The sequence below is a fragment of the Strigops habroptila genome, chromosome 4 (assembly GCF_004027225.2).
Source record: "Strigops habroptila isolate Jane chromosome 4, bStrHab1.2.pri, whole genome shotgun sequence".
Classification (NCBI taxonomy): domain Eukaryota; kingdom Metazoa; phylum Chordata; class Aves; order Psittaciformes; family Psittacidae; genus Strigops; species Strigops habroptila.
This window is the reverse complement of record NC_046358.1, coordinates 7,844,995-7,865,698: the sequence shown is the minus strand read 5'-3', so window position 1 is coordinate 7,865,698 and position 20,704 is coordinate 7,844,995. Positions and strand designations below refer to the sequence as shown.

Genomic DNA, 20,704 nt, shown 5'->3' with positions numbered 1-20,704 from the left:
AGTTTCCTTCCTGACCCTCATAAATTAGCTTTTAATAAGCCTCTAAAAAAGCTCAAGGTTTCAAAGTCCAGGCTTTTCTGGCTGGACAGCAAGATGTCACACATCTCCAAGTATAAAGAATATCCCTTTGCTGAAGTGACTTAGAGCTTCCCTAAGGGACCATAGTTCTCTCTCATGTCCAAACTTGTCAGTGTCTATGACTGTCAAAAAACAAACAAGAATAACAGATTTAAAAAACAGAGCAGAAAGCAAGATGGAACTGAAACAGTTTATGGATACACTGTCCACTCTTTTTCATTTAGCAACACCTTGTGGTGCAGCCAACCTCCTGGAGAACTTACCTTCCATGACCACACGTTGACAATCATGTCATGCTGGTACCCCACTGAAACAATATACTTGGAGCTGGGGGAGAAGGCCACACAGGCCACGCCATACTTGTGCTCCTGGAGCTCAGCCACCTGAGTTCGTTCAGCCACATCCCATACCCGAACCGCTGGCATGTGTCCGCTCTGGAAGGGACAAGAACGGACTCAGAATAGGAAACAGAACCCCTGAGGTCAGTTCTAACAGATTCAAGCATGTAAATATGTGGGGACTGGAAAAAAGGTGTCTAGATGGTGCATTCACAATAGGTTTAGAGGCTCCTTTGATTATTTAAAGCCTAAGTTGAGACTGACAACCTAAGAAGTATATGCATTTCATAATGAAAGAATCAATACTATCTCCCCTGCTACTCACAGAGCAGCCAGAGGCTAGAGCAATACTTTTGATGCACATCCCTGCTCTTTGCAATGGGAACTCACAGCCAGATCATTAAAAGGATTATAATAGATCGTATCTCTAGACTCAGTGAACCAAAAGGCCCTCCCATCCTCTGCTCCCTAACATGACATGGACATTTCAGATCTCAAGCCAGGTCATGCCATGTGAAAACATGACATGATTTGTGATAACTATCACACACCATTTGAGGGAGGCCTATGGGAGACTAGCAACATGATTTCTGTCACAAAGGTAACACGGATGGATGCTGCCTAAAAGAGTATGGGCAGGGTAGTGCCAGAGAAAGACACTGAGGGAGCAGAGCCTCTGGTTTTATACTTGTTCTCCAGAGAAACAGAAGGTCATAGCCTTCAGAAATGCCAATTCAGCACCTTCTGCCAGACCATTTTATTCTTCTATGTGTTTGTTATTAAACCAAAATAAACCAAGGCGCACAAGATGAGCTGAAATGCTGGCCAAAAACATACCCGAGGGGCAAATCCTACTCAAGAGCCTTGCTCTGTCAAAACAGTAGCTTGCAAAATAACATATCCATGGCAACATGGCAAAATGGTACATTTTCTGATCAATTTTAAGTCAGTCAAATGACTGCGTGGGAGAGACAAGTCTGATCACAAGGAGAAGCCGAAGCTTTAAAAACTCAGAATTGCACAGGTTTTAATTGTCTTGTTCAAAAGCTTTGCCAACTTGTGGCCTGGAAAAACACCATGGTTAGATTTTATTGCAGTTCTCCCTCCTGCCAGGCAAAGGTCAGGTCTCAAGGTGGCTGGCAAGATGTTATAATGAGCTGAATCAGCTGCTCTTCAAAGCAATTGCTGTACTTAAACACATATTTATGTATTTCCCAGCATCTTAGCATACACCCCAAGACCTGAACAAATTGAATTTGCATTTCAACATCACCAAAAGTGAGCTGTGTGTGATCCCCATGGATGAGGAATGTATTCCTCCATGGGAAGAAAGAAAAAAAATGAAAGACAAAAAAGAAGGAAAAGATCTGAAATACATAAAAGACATTTAATACGTATGGCAGAAAAGACTAACCTCCATGCTCTCCTTCCTAAAAAGCCAGCCATGTACAAAACTAAGGTGTTACTAACCAGAATTAGAATGAGGCAGCTAAAAGCGAGCTTGACAAAGTGAACCCAGAAAGCATTTCCCTACGGGACAGAGGTTAAACCGAGACAAGACTGCTGATACCGGCAGGGGACACTGCTACACAAGGTAATAACTCAAATGTCAGACACGTGGGAGGATACTGAAAAGAGAAATGGTTTTACAACAGGGCAAGAGGAGACATGTTTTGCAACAAGGTAAAAAAGAAAAAGCTTTTCAAGCATAACTTGAAAGGCTTTTTCTTTTTTAAACCTGAACTTGCCATTTACTCCAATGAAGTTCCAAACTGAAAAGTTTGAGTTGTTAGTAAGAAGAATACCTACTTCATTTTCTACCACTATTTCTATCCCACATGAAAGGAATAGCACACCAGACATTAAAAAAAGTAAAGGGTAAAGAAAAGAAGGCACCAGAATCATCAGAACTGAACACCAGGGACAAAATATATATTATAATTCTAATATAAAGAGGTTTTATTACATTAAGACTTCTAGAGTGTAAGAAGGCATCAAAACAAATTACAGCCATAAAACCTCATGCTTTCACTAAGAAGTTAATAACAATCACAGTCCCTGATGCTCTGATAGAAAATCTGTGCTTACTTTTTCAGTGTCAAGGTAGCCTCCATCCCAAAACACTGCTGTTTCTATCCTTGGCCTGATCCATGCAGGCTTCAGGCCCAGCTTGGGAGCCACCCAGTGACATGACAGCTGCCATCATGCTGGCTGCACTAGGTATAAGCCTAACCACACAGGGGACAGTCGGCATTTCTGTGGATTTCTAACATCCAGCAATTCCAGCCTCATGACACAGCCTGTGCCTTGAACTTCTAATGCAGAACAGACACACAGTGCACTCATCCTCACTCTCCCCCTTGGGCATGTTTGGAAAGAGGAAACAATTGTCAGCCCCAGCCAAACATACAATGCCAAACCACAGGCACCAGCATCTTCTGTCACTATTCCTAAAGCTCCATTCCACATGCACTTTTCACTTTTTCCACCACACTGTTACTCGCTTCAGTTACTTCTTAAATCCTAAAAGGACAATGCTAACCTCAGACTGAGATTAAGGACCATCCAAGTACTCTTCATTGATGCTAGTGTAGAGCCATGCTGTGTGAACTTCCACTTACTTTCATTCTACTTTCAGTCCCCCCAGAGATGCAACACTGAAATAGGTTTGTCTGTGTCAAGGCAACTCTTGTTTCTACTAACACCCTCCTGCCCTGCTTCAAAATGTGATGGACAAGGTGTGCCCTCTCTCGTCTCACACTTACCTCTCCTGTAACCAAATATTTTCCATCTGGAGAGAAAGCAAGTGCTGTAATTGTTTTCCTAAAACAAAGAAAATGACACTGAGAAACATTTCCAACATGTGATTTCATATCAGTACATTAGGACTGGGGAATAGGTTGGGATGAACTGGAAAGAGGCTAAAATCACACTTAATAGCCTGACACAATGATTTTCCTTCACCAGATCTCTAACACTTGCCATGGGGATTCCCTGCTGCCCAAGTCTCAAGCAGCATGCCTACAGCACCAGAAAGGCTCCGTAAATCAAGGTTCATCCTTGTGCCTTTATTCCCGATGCAGGACCATATTGCAGCCATGGCTTCAATAATGAGGCCATAGTTTTAGGGGGAGGTTAAGAAAAGAGTCAGATAGCACGAAGTTCTAGCAAGATCTCCTCCATGTCATGCCTATTAGAAGTTCCTCATGGGACCACAATGCTTATGAGGTGGTACTTTGTCAGCAATAGCACCTCGCATTAGAAGGAGCTGCAGTCAAACCGGCAGGCAGCCTCTCTCCAGGGCAGCTCTCACCGAGGGGATTTAGCCTCGAGCAACAGCAGCTCCTGCGCTTCACTCAAGCCATAAAACCCTCGAATTCACCTCCCACAGAAAGCAAGCACAGCTTAAAGCTTCACTCACCTGGAACTGTTTAGAATATGGTGTTGCTTATTTTTTCTAGGGTTGAACAGCACAACAACACACCTAGATGGAGGAAACAGAAGAACAAAAATAGCTGATGTGACCACATGTATAAAGAAAATCAGAGAGCTATCCTTGCTGGCAGAACAGCAGAAGCAGCCCCAAAAAGCTGTTTCTTCCCCTCATCTCATAGACTGAACTGGGGTTAACCAGAAATCACAAAAAAAAAGAGCAGCCCAGAGGGGAATCACAAGTCTCTCCCACGTTGAGGAGTCTCTGATTGCTCAAGCTGGACAGAAAGGTTAATGTCCTGGTTTCAGCTGGGATAGAGCTGATTTTCTTCCCAGTAGTTGGTACAGTGTTGAGTTTTGGATTTAGTATGAGAATAATGTTGACAGCAACAACTAAAAACAACAGTGTGTTAAGCAGTGTTTATAATAAGTAAAGGACTTTTCAGCTTCATATGCCTTGCCAGAGAGAAGGCCAGAGGGGCACAAGAAGCTGGAAGGGGACACAGCCAGGACAGCTGACCCCAACTGGCCAAAGGGATATTCCATACCATATAGCATCATTCTGAGTATATAAACTAGGGGGAAAGCTGGCCAAGGGCAGCTGCTGGGGAACTGGCTGGGCATCGGTCAGTGGGTGGTGAGCAATTGCACTGTGCATCATTTGTTTTGTATATGCTAATTCTTTTATCATTATTATTATCATTATCATTATTATTATTTTCTTCTTTTTCTGTCCCATTAAATTATCTCAACCCATGAGTTTTCTCAGTTTTACTCTTCCAATTCACTGACCCATCCCTCTGGTGGGTTGGGGGAGCGAGCGAGCGGCTCTGTGATGCTTAGTTGTCAGCTGAGGTTAAACCATGAGTTTACCACGAAAGTTTATCCAACAGCCCTAATGGATTATCTCCCCTGCCATAAAGGTGATCCTATGTACTAGGCACCAAACCAGCATGTCTAGAACAGAGCAAGAAAGTCAGAAAGAAGGAAAGAGGGGATCTTTCTGCAAGGGGTGGGAAGAAGGAGAAGTAGAGGGGCTAAATTTCTGTGCCTGGCCATAATACTAGACAGGACAGAAACAGTTGAGTATAGCACAAGAAGTGGCTGGCTAGTCGAAAAGTGAGACATATGATGCCAAAAACTACTGACCCAAAGGACATATCTGAATAAACAGCTTGCTCAGGGGCTTTGAGGAAACCTCTCAGCAAGATGGACTGCAAAAGCAAGCAGTACTAAACTCTTTATAAGCAATATCATCACCTCCACTGGGAGCAAAACAGTCGCTGACAGGGAGGGGAGTGAAGGAGAAGCAGCCCCATTTCCCCACTAATCTTGCCCACAGCACATTGCTTTGGTGCCTCAGGCCATCACAACCAGCCTGGGACTGTCCTCGGTACAGGAGCCTTCCCTGCTCTCCACAAACACCCTACACACAATGTTTAAATCTTTGTGTAACGGCATTTGTCTGATAGCAGAGAGCAGTAGTGACGAGTAACAGAAAATGCATGGCCCTCACTGCCCCCTCGCAAAAGCATCCCTGTTACGTGCATAAAAGGAGGTAGAACAGGAATTGCCCTGGTGACCTTGTGCCTTATCTCTCACTTCACCTCTAAAATAGAAATGGTGGGGTTTGCCCATCCCTCTGCTAATACACACTGCCAGAGTTCAGAGAGCCCCAGCTCCTCCTTTGCTGCAGTGCCAGGGAGTGCTGCGGGATGCCCCTGCTCCACTGCCAGCAGCTTTCGCCACACTGGGGACTTCACTCACGTCACCATCGCGCTGGGGCTTGCCTGCAATGCTACAGCCTGTGCCAGGCTACGGACGTCACTCAAGGGAGAAATACACAGCACAGAGAAGTAGAGGAATTGGCCTGAAGCAGCCAAGCAGCCAGGCAAAAGCTGAAACATCACAGAAATGTATTGCAGCACCTCACCCACAGACCTCACCAACATTCCAGGGCAGGCAGTGCATACTGGTACACAGGTCTAAGCACACCTTGGCACCGTGCTGCCCAGGACAAGAGCCACATCCTTCCAGGCCCCTCTGCATGTCCCAGCAGCAGGCAGGGCTAGCAACGCTAGCAGGGCTGACAGGGACCTGTGACATCTCTGGCGTCTCCTCACCTAGCCCAGGCAGCTGACCCTTCCCTTGGTCTGACTGGGATACGGGGCCAGAAGCAGTGTAAATTTTGAAATGGAAAAGAGAGCAGAAAGGACACACTAAGACCTCGAGCTCAGAGTCCTCGGCTGAAGCTATCATAGAATCATAGAATGGTGTGGGTTGGAAAGGACCTTAAGATCATCTAGTTCCAACCCCCTGCCATGGGCAGGGACACCTCGCTCTAAACATGTCACCCAAGGCTCTGTCCAACCTGGCCTTGAACACCACCAGGGATGGAGCATCCACAACCTCCCTGGGCAACCCATTCCAGTGCTTCACCACCCTCACTGTAAAGAACTTCTTCCTTAGATCTAATCTAAACTTCCCCTGTTAAAGTCTGAAGCCATCACCCCTTGTCCTACCACTACAGTCCCTAAGGAAGAGTCCCTCCCCAGCATCCTTATAGGCCCCCTTCAGATACTGGAAGGCTGCTCTGAGGTCTCCATGCAGCCTTCTCTTCTCCAGGCTGAACAGCCCCAACTTTCTCAGCCTGTCTTCATACAGGAGGTGCTCCAGCCCTCTTATCATCCTCGTGGCCTCCTCTGGACTCGCTCCAACAGCTCCATGTCCTTTTTATGTTGAGGACACCAGCACTGTTCACAATACTCCAAGTGAGGTCTCACGAGAGCAGAGTAGAGGGGCAGGATCACCTCCTTCGACCTGCTGGTCACGCTTCTTTTGACGCAGCCCAGGATACGGTTGGCTTTCTGGGCTGCAAGCGCACACTGCTGGCTCATGTTAAGCTTCTCATCAACCAACACCCCCAAGTCCTTCTCCGCAGGGAAAAATCACACTCCATTGACATCGCTAGCTCAAAGCGGACACTGTCAGAAGTACCAAAGCTTTAACTTCCAAAGCACCAACCATTCACAAGATATGCCCTCCCCCTTTTAGACAACTCCTCTCCACCTATGCCATTCCACTGCTCTTCTTCACTCATGCCCTACCCTGAAGGCCAAGGCAATAAAGGCACCAAACTCTTGACAGTTAAAGCAACCAGCCATGGTTGGAGAGGTAATCTTGTGGAAGAGCAGGGGAAGTGTAAGTAAGCAATTTGTTCAGGCTGGGATTGATCCTTCTGCGCTTTTTACCCTGGGGAAAAAATCTGGAGAGTTTCAAGTCAGAGCTATGCCATATATTTCTGATGGATTAGCGTAAGGAAGCAGGTGGTTTCCGATCCATTAACAAGTCAGGGAGGTTAAGCCTTGCAAATCACAAGACATGAAATAGGAAGTTAGCAAATGTGAAAATCTATCTAATCCCAAGCCTCCAGATAATCAGAAAAGCAAAGCAAAACCCCATTATGGGGAGTAGGATAGGGTTAATGGACCAAAATCCTGCTGAGTTATGACAGGGATGAATTGTGCTCAAAAAAAAAAAGCTTAAAAATAAAGACACGAAATCCTGGCAAAGACTTTCCTATGCAGCTCTTAAACTTAAGTTTCTGTTTTTATGTGAGGAACTCTGCAGAAAAACAGGACTTCAGAGAATTTCACAGAGTCTAAAAAACACAGAAAAGATGCAAAACACAAACCATGGTCTTCAAACCAGGCAAACAAACAAATCACTTCCTAGAATAGTATAGTGAACCACGAAGGTTCAGGGCTTTGTTGTTACTAACTTACATGACAGAGCCTTTGGCCACTTACAGTCATGAAGTTTAGCTCAGTTGCATTCTGGAGCAGGATGTCTGCAGGCAGGCTTCTTCCCCCTTCCCACCCTTGGCCAAGTCCAGAACCCACAGTGAAGTTAAGAGCCAGCTCACACACCATGGCAAATGAACAAACCCCTCCAAGAGCCACACAGCTTCTAGTGCCAGAGCAGCCACCACAAACATGGGTTTGTTAACTTTGTCTTAAGACAACCCTATGCTCAGTTCACTGAGTTTGATCCCTAATTAACAAACTCTATCTGAAGAGGGAGGAAATAAATCACAGTATGTCTTTACTGGTTGGCAAGCACTGATTTATGCACAAAAAGGTAATTTTAACTCATAGACTCAGCGAAACAAGATTGTATGTTGTTATGTGAGTTGTCAGTCAATGACTAAAGTAACTTGCTAATTGGTTATGACCTTCTATGCCAATAAAGTCATTCAGACAGGATAAACTACTCTCCTAAACTTGCTTAAGTTAGCTGATACCCAACAAAAGCTACCCTACTGCTCTGCTGTCCCATGCCCATTTTCCACCATCACTCTCCTGTCTGCCATACACAAAGGCAGCAAAAACTCCAGCCAGTTCCAAGGACACCTTATTCAGCAAGATGGCAGGCCCCAAACTACTGATCTTACAGCGAGACACAGATACTGTTCTGGGAGTCAGGAGCACCCAATTTTGAAACCTGGTTCCCTCAAGATGCCTGGGGAGGTTTCTAGTCCACACCATCCTAGAGAGCACGTCTCCTGAACAAGGAGAAATTAACCATTTCTAGACTTTAATTTCTTCCGAGTGTTCAGTTAATGGCCTCAAGTCACACCAGGGGAGGATTAGATTGAATATTAGGAAAAATTTCTTCACCAGAAGGGTTGTCAAGCATTGGAACAGGCTGCCCAGGGAAGTGGTTGAGTCACCATCCCTGGAGGTATTTAGAAGACCAGTAGATGTGGCACTCAGGGACACTGTGTAGTAGCAAACTTGGCAGTGCTGGGTTCATGGTTGGACTCGATGATCTTAACAGTCTTTTCCAACCTAAACAATTCTATGATTCGGGGTGGCCTCAATTGCCTGCTCAGATGCTCACAGCTCAGCATGACCCCAGAGCAGACCCCATGCAGTGAGCACATTGTTCTCCAACAGAAGCTGCAGCAGTTCCCCAGACAAGGTACTTCAGAACCAGTTATTACTCTGGGTGTGCTCCGACTTAGCAAAGGAAATTGCTCTGGCAAAATAAAGGGAATGGAGACATTGAATGGTCAGATCACTGATCCACCTACCCTACACTGCCTCCAAGTCCTGCAAGGCTACCAAGCCCTCAGGAGACTCAAAGTATCTACTCCTTTCTGTTTATGCTGGCTTTAATCTTCCAGCAGTTAAAATAATAAAAATAATTACCATGGAAAATTAATTGCATACAAGAGCATACACCCATCTATCCACTCTCCACCTTTGTCTGCTTCTTTATAAGACTGCATTCAGTATTTATACCCAGAGGGATGGAAAGGATGCAAGGGAAGAAAGAACTGATGTTTTTGTTCCTAGCTTCCAATTGTGGATGTAGACCGAGCAAAGTATTTGAAACCTGCACTTCTATAATGGCCACATCACCTCTTCCCAGACTTAAGCTTTCAAACCAAATTAAAGTTCTCAAGACACCCTAGTCTGAAGAGACCTTTTTAAATGCTAGTGCCAACATGCAACCTAAGACTAGCTCCAAAAGCACTTCACATGGGGCCTACAGAGAACACTGACCCCTGACACACACTGGCAGTGTAGAAGGTCAACACTGTTAAGTACCTTTGGTTCAGCACAAACCCTACCTCCTCTGCAGCTGCAGGCAGGGCTTGATGACCACAGCACCTTTTAAATCCACAAGAATATTCTGATTTCCAAGATGTTTCTAGAAACTCTTCACTGCAGTATGGATTACTGCTGTCCAAACCATCTATCAATCAGCTGAGATTAAGTGTGCTGTTCATTTGCACCCTGGTTCCTGCAGAGGCCGTTGGCAATGGTATTTGAAGTTATTATTTCTAGGTCTGTGATGCCACCCCACAACCTTTAAGTTCCCCTTCCTGATGGAAGCAGCTTTTAAAAACAACTTGGCTATGTCATCTCTCCTCTTTCTTGTGGGACATTCAGGTAACCTCAAACACAAGAGAAGGACAGAATGAGCTCTCACAGTGATGACAAAGGTTTTTGCAGATGACCTGAGCTCTCTCCATCAGGGAGCACGTTTGGGTCAGCCAACAAGGTGGTGGTGAAAGGTTCCCTGCAGAGCTTTCCAAACCTCTATGAAGGCACAGCCCTATTGTTATACATGCCCAACTGTGCACCATATACGCAGCTAAAAAGCTGATTTGGGGTGGGGGGAAGTGTCACAGCAGTTTCCATTAGCTCCAGCAAGAGGGGAAAAAAAAACATATATATAAAAAAAAGAAGCAATTTCCCTAAGCTAAATATAGGAGCAGGAATGGAGAGGAATCAGACGTCAGTCACATTTACGTGAAGGATCTGACTCACTAAGACAGCAGCAGCGTGTCACTCCATGCAGCTCCCCCCACCTTTACTTCTGCCTTTTCTCCTACTGCCTTCACTCCTGCTCTCACCAAAATCCTAGCTCCCAGGCATTTTTCTCTTCTCATTGTCCTCCCATTTCCCTGCGCATCCCTCTATTCTCAGTTGCCTTCCTCCAGCTACCTCCTTCCTCACCCTTCTTCAGCAAGCTAATAAAAACCAGGTTTCTGCAGAAGTCAGTTTTCCTCTTTCCTTCCTCTGCAGGTCACCCTCCCCTCCATGGTGCTTGCAGGAATTAGAAGCCTGTGATAGCATTTCTTTCCAAGTTATCCATCAACGCAGCGTTACCCTATCTTGTGGGCCACATGACCAGAGGCAGCGTCCATGGGTCAAGTCCTCCCCTCCTAAATGCACGCAGCCTATGTTATAAAGAGGATGCTGTACAGAGGAAAGAAAACTCCATTAAGACATCAAAACAAACGTTGGCTTTCTCTTTTTTTCCTCCCACAATGTATTCCTTTCATGCTGCTGCAAAAATAAATGAAAAGAGCAAACAGTCCCTTCCCTTCACATCCATTTCTCAATTTCTGGCTCATACTCTGCTCTCTGTCCCCCCCAAAAAGCTATTCAAATGAGAGTGCAATAGCTTCCTACGCACTAAATGCATGAAAAAGAAAAAAAGACATTGATAAGAACAGAATCTTTTTTACACTGCACTGGTTGCCTAGGGAAGCTTGATCGGAGTGAAGCAGCATCTACAAAAGCTGGTGTTAATTTTCTATGTGGCAACTCTTTCTGCCAAAAAGCTTCTTTAATTCACAGCCAGTACTGGGAGGGGGTTAACAGAGAGAGGATGTGCACACTGACTATGTAACTGAATAAGTATTTTGCTGCAAGTTATATTAATTCAATGCATGCTGAGAAGAAAGATGTATCTGTTGAGAGGTTAAGACTTGGGTGCTGCTGCCTGAGCAAAGAAGCCTTCAGAGCTCCCTGCACCAATCCATGACCAAGAAGACCAGGAAGGTGGGAGCCTGAGAGATGCAGCTAAATTCACACTTCAGAAACCAGCTCAGAATAATGAAAAGCCATGAATACTGAGCAAGAATCCCACTGTGAAAAAGAAAGTGAGTGATACATTTCGTGTCACTAGACTAATCCTGTAGGAACTTCTGACTGCCATGCAGGGACACGTTTGTTCTGTTTCGAGGCTGTGTGGCACCCTCAACCTCCAGGAGTGGGAGCTCAAAGGCACCACAGAACAGACTCTAGTTCAAAAACCACAAGAAAAAGCAGGCCAAACTCAAGTCCTTGCTTCAGAACTTCTTGTCTCCAGGAGCTTAGGCCACGGGAAGAACAGAGCATATTTTAAGATACTGTCCAGACTATTCTCTCAGCCTCAGGAAATTTGACATTTGGAGATAGGTTAAGCCAGTGCGCACCTATACACAATAAGAGGGAGAGCAGCACAGGAAACTGAGTCTACAAGAATGCAGAGAAGAACTGACAAGAAGGATTTGTAGGGCTAATCCCCAAAGGCACAAGGGCAGCCTCTGTTCTCTTCACCACTTCAGCCTACTGAGTATCACTCATTGCATTGACATAGACACCACTGAAGTTTAGCTTTACCAGGAACACAGAGGAGAATCTCCGCACGAGTCCTCCTGCCTGCTTCCTACCAGAACAGAGGTGCTGTCTGCACCCAGTGATTTCCAGCAGGTCCAGCTGATCTTACTGCAGCATACCCTTGGAAAACTCCATCTTAGCATGGAAACCTCCAATGCTAGGTTATTTCAAGGTCTCTTTTTAAGCGAGTAGAGCAGAAGAGGATGATTTTTAAACCTGGCAACCATTCTGACATGGGGCAAATAAAAGGCAGGGTGACGATTCAGGAAAACAAACTCAGACTTCATGCTTCGCAAGAAAGATGCATGGACAAAAGATAGCCTGGGTTGTGCCTCCCACTGGGTGCGTTGTACACAGCTCTGCAGCAGCCACGCTGGAGCCACAGATGCAGTGGTAGTGCCCTTGGGAGAGTGATGGCTTTTCACAGAAGTGCACAATAAGGAGGCATCTTTTCTGGAAGGCAAAGAGCTAAGCCAGACAGATTGTGAAAGACTTGAGCAAGAAGTGCATATGGGGAAAGCAGAGGGGAGAAAAGGGCTCAGAGGAAAACCACAAAATTTAAACCAGCTTACCAACTGGGAATCATTACAGTTGCAAGGAAGATGAAAATTATTCCAGTTAATTGTTCTGGCTCACGGCTGCCTAGTCACCAGTGATTCAGCAGGAACTTCACCTTCAAAACGTCCTGATTCCTTTCAACACTCCAAAGCCAGGAAAGGGAAATAAAAAACCTCACGGATATAACACTGCCCCAGCAGAACAGGGGACAGGCCATCTCACCTGCATTGCAGAATATCCCATCTTTCCTCCAGCCTGCAGCAAAGGTAGGTGGAACAACGAAGCCAAACAATGCAAAGCAGCATCTACACATACACACACTGAATTGCCTGTCAGCCTGCGTGTCTGACAAGCTTCAAAGGACACAGGGCACTGATGACAAACACATGTGCACATACACATGTATATGTAGGCATATGTACAGACATATGCATACATATGGCTCCTGGCTGACTATAACACAGAAAGAGTCCACATTTCTCTCTCCCTCTCTCCAAAACCACTCATTTCCCTAGGGGCAGGGAAGCAACGCCAGCAATACACCTACATGAAGCATTAAATCAACTGGGCTGGGAGCAGGAGTTGCAGAGCTACGTTTTGTTTCAGCAGTCTTGGCAAGCACCCACTGAACACTGCAAATGAGCAGCAGCCCTGGGGGGCTAGAGCAATGGGCAGCTGATGAGAGGAAGGCTGAAGGAATAAAAGGATCACTGAAACAGTTCATGACAAGAAAATGTGCTGATCAGTCAGACAGGAGACACTGAGAAGCAGTAGGAAAGGGAGCCTTGAGCAGAGCCTGGCTGGTCCCGGGTGCAACCAAGAGCCGAAACATGGCTGAAAACCTGGACGGCTTTTGCATCAAGGCAGGGAATGCAACTTTCTCCAGGATGGATGCTACAGAATCACAGCATACTATGTTAGTTCTTGAGAAGGGACTTGTGTCCATGTGCTGAGGTCTCCTCCTAAAGTTATGGCACATCAACAAGTAGAAGAGAACAGCTCTCCATCCCAACAGACCAAGCCAAGACACCTGCTTCAGGGATCTCTTGCTCCCCAGTTGTGCTCCACCCCTGTGCTTGCTCTTGAGAGCCAGTCCCTCTTCCATCAGCATCTGGATGACAGCCCCCCGTTTGCCATTCTCAGCAGCAGGCTGCAAGCTTTGTACTGAGTCTGGAAGGCCTCAGGCTTCCTGGGCTCACTCCCTTGCTCGCTCTGAACTTTGCCTGACCTGCCTGTAGCTCTGGTTTACCTGCTTGAGTCCTGACAGCAATTTCTGTAACTGACCAGGTACCTCCAGCTAGTTTGTTTTACTTCTGTTTATCTTTGTGTGATACAACCATAGTTTTATATATGTAACAGTAACAAGCAGTTATTTTATGTACACTGAGATATTTACAACTAACACAATGATGTACAGGAAAGAAATACAGGCATGGTATGAGAGCAGAGGCCTTGGGAAGCGGAGTTGCAGGGTGCAGTGCAGAGGAGTACAGGCATGGCATGATGAGAGATAAGGCACGTGCTTGGCAGTGGAGACCTCACGGCTGTGAACAGCTCACTCATGACCTGTTAAAGAAATACAGACCTGGAGCTCAACAAAAGAGGGTTTAGGGGTAACAAAGAAAAAATATCCAACATGCGTGAAAGACACCATACATAGTGAATTCAGAAGCATCGTGGAGGTGCAGACCAACTGAGAAAGGTATGAAAAGTGTGTTAGCAAACATAAAAAATGGCCCAGGTGAACCCTGGAGAGTGGAGAAATCCAGCAACATCCCCATCATGCTCTTCCCAGTGAAGGGCTACAAAAGCTGAAGATTTATGGTGTTACCCTCCAACAACTGACTTAAATATCTAGAGGAGCAACACAAGGGTGAACACAACACCAGGAAAAACAAACAGAAATGAAGAAATGTGTTACGGTTTCAGTTGCGTTATCACAGTTAAGACCTCTTCTATATAGAAGTATTCTAATGCATTATCACTCTTTCTGTAATAATTAGTAGTAGAGTAAAATGATTCTTGAATTAAAGTGTAAGGATTCAGTTATACCAACAATAAATTCTTCTCTTTTCTAATTTATAGACACACACAGCCCATATATCCCAAGAGGATGGGATGCTTCCTCTTTGCCCATAAACAGCACTGAGTGTAACAAAGCCTAAGGGGAATGCCTCGGAGAAAAGAAAATGCCCAGATCTAGGGGAAGAAGCAGCAATGAAAGACAAGTTGAAGAAAAAAAGAGGAAAAAGATATTTTAAACCCACAGGCAAGTAGCAGTTCAGACGGAAAGGCAAGAAAGAGACAAAGAGAATCAAAGTTTATAATAGAATTCCTGCAGAATCATCAAATCTGCCATCAAGCACTGAGCAAATTCAGCTCTCCAGCCTAACTGTACAACAAGAGAAGATGGGAGCTCTCTGAAGGCACCTCCTGGGAACAGGTCCCTGCAGAGACCTGCAGACCCAGCTGGGCTGGAACAGGAACATCTTGCTCTAGGCTTCAGGTCTGCATCAACTTCTCTGCAAGAGCAGTTCCCACCATGCCACAAAGCCTCAAAAGCTGGGTAAGTGTCTTCCTTTAAAATCAAGTCCCAAAGGAAAAATACACCCTGCTTGGAAGCAATTGGGCAACACCTCTGCTTCCAGCAGCAAACGCAGCCAGAGTATTCCCTCATTGTGCCCAAGCAGCTCAGAAGCAGGGTGAAAGATCTATACATCAAACTAATCATCTGGGGCAGATGAACATGACAGCTCATGGCAGACGCCTCAGGGCTTTAATTGTTTTACCATGAGCAAGCAGCACAGTCAATATTAGAGTGGCATCAATCAAAGGAGCAAAGCAAGAAGTAATACAATTTAACTCTCTCTCCATTCTCATCTAATTAACCTTAGGAAGAAGCGGACTGAGGCAGCCCGCTCCTCACCACCATCTCCCTGGGGATGATGGCCATGTGGGGGTAAGACACTGGGCAGGCCCCTCCGGTGCCCATCGACCTGTCACTGATCTCCCCTGTGTTGGAGAGCAGACAGCAAAAGCCCCCACTGCGGCAGAGAAACTGGAGCAGCTTTTCCCCTTGAACGCTTCAGTGAGCACAATCCTTGCTGCAGCTCTGGGAGACGTCAGAGATCAAGAAATAGAAACTCAAACCCGCACCTTGGAAAGCCTGGATTTCCAGAATCACCCGCTCAAACATCAGCTGTGTGCCCTCTAGGCATGGGCACAGCTCACGGCTGCCAGGGCCAGCAAGGAGGCAATAAAGCCTCCTGCCATCCCTGCCTAATCCTGAGCCCTACCAAGCCAAGCTGGTACATGCTGAAAGAAGGGGCAGGGGAGAGCCCATTTCTCCCCATGACTACTGTCAGTGCCACATCCATGGGGAGCCTGCTGCAGCTCCTGGGCCCAGAGCTCTTGCCAGCTCTCCCTGCTCCAGCCCCACCACTTCCCAGAGCAGGAACAGCTCAGATACGGACAGATTGGCAAAATCCAATTCTGCCTGTGTTATCTTTTTAGAAGCCTTGTGACAGCTCTGGCTGCAATGGAAGATGAACATTCACTTCTGCTTTGCCTGTATCTCAGTATAATAATAGACCATTTTAAATGCACTAAAATTTTTCTTCAGCGTAGCTCATGAGCATCAGTTGTCAGATCAGAAAGACAGCTTTCCTGGAAGGAGAAGCAATCATGATAAAACTCAGTTTTGCTTTCTCATATATCTACATTGCTTGTCACGGAGAAACATTGCCAGGTTAGACTCCAAGTCTAAGAAGCATTAGGTCAGCACTGTCAAAGCACAGCAACTGACACTGAAGGCAAGGAATTGGCTGGTATCAGCTCTGTCAGTCCTGGATTGCCAGCAGAAAGACCCAGCTTCAGGTGCACAACAGGCCAGCGCACGTGTGCTGTGCTGCAGGGAACAGCTTCCAGCGGAGGGGGGCCAAGTCCTACATCTGCAATAGTCAGGGCACTTGTGGGCATGCTTGCAATAACCAGAATACACAGCCTCCTGGCACTTCTTAGCTATCCTAACGTGATGCTCTTTCACCTCTTGCTTTTCTGACAGCGAGTGAAACACAAGACCATCTACAGTGCCAGGAAGAGGAACAGGACTGACTCGCTGTTGTTCACACCTAGCGATGGGCTACGTCCTCTGGACTGTATGTACTTCTTTTAAGTTAAACTGTGATTTGTGTTAAGGTTACCAGGAGACATGGGCCTGTTTTGCGATTCTGAGAAAGGGTGGAGCTCAGCTGAGGCGGCTGGTATCTCATTTTCATCCCAGACTTCACTTATTCAGTCCCCATTCCCCCCCCCTACTCTTATGCAAGCTCAGGACTTGGCTCACGAGCAACTCGTGTTGCCGCACCAAGGCGCTGGTTGCTAGGAGGTGTAAATGCTGAGGAGATACAGAGCAGGTAGAGAAGAGAGCAGGTTGCTACCTGCAGGTACGCAGGCTTGCAGGCACTCTTGCTCTGTGCCATCCCCCTCCTTTCTCAGGCAATGGCCAAACCCCTGGGGGGTTGCAGAGCTTCGAGCTGAGAAAAGCCCTACATGTTCCAAAATAGCCAAGGCAGCATGAGCTTTACAACCACTCCTCTTCCCCGTTTCAGTAGCATGCAATAGCTTTCCAAACCTGTCAAAGCATCCCACTTGCAGAGCTCTACCAGAGTGTTTAGCTCTGTTATTAAATAAAGGAGATGTGCTTACTCTCTCACTTCAGTTTCTTTGCACACAAACTGCAAGTGACCCACGCCACAGGAGTGCCTTATTTTTTTCCCCTGTTTTTTAAATAGTGACTTCCCCTTAGTTCACACACTGCTTAATGAGATCAAAGCACAAAGTAACAAATTAACCATCTGCATGGGATTATTTCCAGTTTGCCTCTTCCCAATTTAAAACTCAAATTGGTACAGCTGGCACAGCGAAAGACTGAGGACGGTCAGCGTTTCTCCTAATAAGGCAGGTTAAAGTCAAATACAACCAATATAATCATTAAACCAGCAACTGTTGTATCTATTCTGACACGCATGATAACACTCTCCCGGTGAGGGAAGTGGAATGGAAGCAGTAACAAGCCATGTACTACATAGTTCTCCTTAACGTGCTTTGTCAGGCAACTCATAGAGCAGCGAATTCACAGGACTCCTCCAAGAAGCCCTACCTTTCCCTGCTCGCAGCCTCAGGAATCCAGCGCAGGGAAGCTTCAAGGGCAGTTAAGTGCTTTTTCTTGGTCACAAGAATTTTCATCGCAGCCTTGCAAAGATAAAAGCTTTCCCATTTCCCTGGTCTCACCTTCTTCACCACTAACATTTCTGGCAACAGCAAGAATCCACGCTCTAACATAATCATTCTTGAGGGCTCAGCTAATACTTCTGGCCCCCCAGCAAACATTGCACAGGCACTGCATAGTGCCTGGACCTGCCACACCAGTTGTGTGAGGCAGTTTGGGGCTGAAGTCAACTAACCAGACGTGCCCTACCACACTACCAAACTTCATTTAGAGCTCACTCACACCACTGCAGCATCACACACAGGATGAAACCCCCTCTCCAGGATTTCCATCACTGAAGGTGAGAGCACATTCATGCTGCCTGCACAGTGCAGGCAAGGAGCCTTCTTTGGTCCTGCAATTCATGCTTATGCTAAAAAGCATCCCCAACTTCACTGTCAGTTAAGCACAAAAGTTGCTTCTAGTTAACACAATTGTGTGCCATGCTGTGGTATGGCACGGTCAGAGTTCAGAGATACACAGTAATCCAAGAAATTACATGTAAAAACTCTGTAAAATGCATAACTGAGGAGATGCTTATGCAAATCTCCATCCAATTTCCTTCTACAAAACCATTCCGAGAGCATTTCTATCCACCAATGCCCCATTCTGTTCTCCTCCCTCTGCCAAAACCCAGCTTGCTCAGTGCTGGGTAAAAAGGAGGACACAGAGGCAGCAGAGTCGGCAGCATCTGGTGTTCTTTAATGTTCTTAATCACACCCTTAACTTTCTGTGCATGTACCTACCACATCACCTGAGCTCATGTCCCATGTGTGGAACTAGCTGTGGGACATTTGGCAAGAGCAGCACACTGCAGAGGCTCTTAAGAAGCAGCACAACATGTCTTTGTGGCCTCTACCACCTTGAGGGCTGGCTAGTATGTGATGCTGAGAGAAGAGCATCTGAACTAGCAAGGGTGAGGAGTGCTGTACAAGATGGAACTTTTTAAGGTTTGGGATTTGTTTTCTCCCTCCCCGGCCCAAGTCATCTGTTTAATACCCACCTCCTATTATCTACAGCTCTGTAAGGGACAAAATAGAAAACTCATAGTTTTATTTTTAGATAAAGGTGCAAGCTGGGAGAAGCAAAGTGATTTTCTTTACCACCCAGTCCCATGGCAGACTAAAAATAGAAGGAAAAAGTCTCAGCTCTCTACACCCTACAATACATTGCCTCTTCCCCACTGCTGGCTTTTATCAGAAAACTCTTTCTGTCCTTCAGACAAACTCTCACCATCATACTAAATAAAGGACAACTTAATTCTGGTGAGACCCTACCTGGAGTACTGCATCCAGCTCTGGAGTCCTCAGCACAAGAAAGACATGGACCTGTTGGAGCAGGTCCAGAGGATGGCCACAAAAATGACTAGAGGGATAGAGCACCTCTGCTATGAAGAAAGGCTGAGAAAGTTGGGGTTGTTCAGCCTGGAGAAGACAATGCTCCAAGGAGACCTTATTGCAGCCTTTCAATATCCAAAAGGGGCTTACAAGAAAGATGGAGACAAACTTTTAGTAGGCCCTATTGCAATAGGACAAGGTGTAATGGTTTAAAACTACAAGAGGGTAAATTTGGACTAGATGTAAAGAAGAAATTTTTTATGATGAGGGTGGTGAGATGCTGGCACAGGTTGCCCAGAGAGGTGGTAGATGCCCCATCCCTGGAAATATTCAAAGTCAGGTTGGATGGGGCTTGAAGATGTCCCTGCTGACTGGGGGGAGATTGGACTACTCTGATTTTCCTGCCCCCAACCCTGTAATTTTGAAGGTGGGAAGGAGCAGAAGGAGGAATAGAGTTTACCAGCTCAGCTCTGAACTGCTCAACAAAAAGCGGGGTTGCCCATATCCCAAGGAGATGTTCTCAGGCAATTTGTCCTCGGGAAAGGCACCTGCTCCCACTCACACCCTCCCTCTCTCCACAGAATTCCCAGTGAACAAATCCGTGAAGCCTTTCCCAAAATGTTTCATTGCAATCGAACCATTCCCTTGGAAAACTCTCAATTCAGTCTAAATGTCCAAAACCATCTGGCAATCTAAACACGACAAGGTTTCCTGTTGTGGCTTTTAGGGATTTGCTTTGGGGGGCTTTTTGTTTGGTTAGTTTATTAAATAGCAGCTAACTCTGCTATGAAGGGTCACCAGACTTCAACTTCGATTCAACCCTGAGCCCATAAAGCGAGTACTGCCTGTCAGCAGGATGGGTCCTCCCACTGGATGGGCTGCAAAAGGAAAGCACAGATTGCTGCTCCTCACTTAGAGGGTTTATAGTGACACTGGGATACAGCAGCACACTCCTATGCCAAGCAGAAATGCAAAGTCCAGCTCTTCCCAGATGCCTGACAGAAAGGAGGAAGCATAGAAGCATGGATGAGCACAGGCTCACCCCAGATAGGATGGGGTGTACAAAGGAAGTGTTTGGGGAGAAAGGGCTCATACCGTGTGGCTTGTGTGGAAAAACAGGGGATAAACAGACATGTTGGTACCTGCTGGCTTGAGGGAGGATGTCATATCAGACTTGTTGCTGCTGCCAGAGCCTCAAATAGTAACTGTGGGACAAAGCATCACGTTTCATCTCTACTTGTCCCGAGGCTGTAGCAGCTGGTTACAGAACAGCAACCCACCCCCTTGTAACTTGAAGGCTGGATTAGTGTATGGCACTCTGGAGAAGTAACCAGAGCTCCACGTACTGCAGAACAGCAGCTTGTCTCAAAGGGAGCTGGCAGCACCAAACACCAGCACCGCCCCAACTAGTTTTTCAATACCGAGTGTGACACAAGGTACAAAGTCACACAGAGACCGAAGCCAAGCATCCCACAAGATTCCCACTGTCCGCAAGAGCTTCATCCTACTCCACCTCTGGCAAAGATGCCATTAACCATCAACCAGCTCTCGGAGTCAAGGGCTCATGCTTCCAACACCTTCCCTCCAGCAGCCTGAAAGCACCTCGATGCTGCAGTCTTCAGTGCCTGCAGCACAGACAGCAGCACTCTGGCAGAGACTTGACACAGCCCTCCTGTGGTTCAGGAAGCTTTTCTGCCCAGCTATTTTGAGGTTTTGTCCTACTTTTCTCCC

The 20,704-nt window shown here is 46.2% G+C and overlaps 1 protein-coding gene across 5 annotated transcripts in view; it reads right to left on the bottom strand.

The window, feature by feature from the left end:
* MAPKBP1 (mitogen-activated protein kinase binding protein 1) overlaps positions 1–20,704 on the bottom strand; it is a 101,804-nt gene that overhangs the window by 44,367 nt on the left and 36,733 nt on the right. For all 5 annotated transcript variants that reach the window (XM_030482737.1, XM_030482741.1, XM_030482740.1 and 2 more), the window contains exons 4-6: positions 3,838–3,900; positions 3,182–3,239; positions 342–512 (exon numbers count right to left, since the gene is read on the bottom strand). In XM_030482737.1, the coding sequence (XP_030338597.1) occupies positions 342–512; positions 3,182–3,239; positions 3,838–3,900 (292 nt within the window). The remainder of the gene's footprint in view (positions 1–341; positions 513–3,181; positions 3,240–3,837; positions 3,901–20,704) is intronic.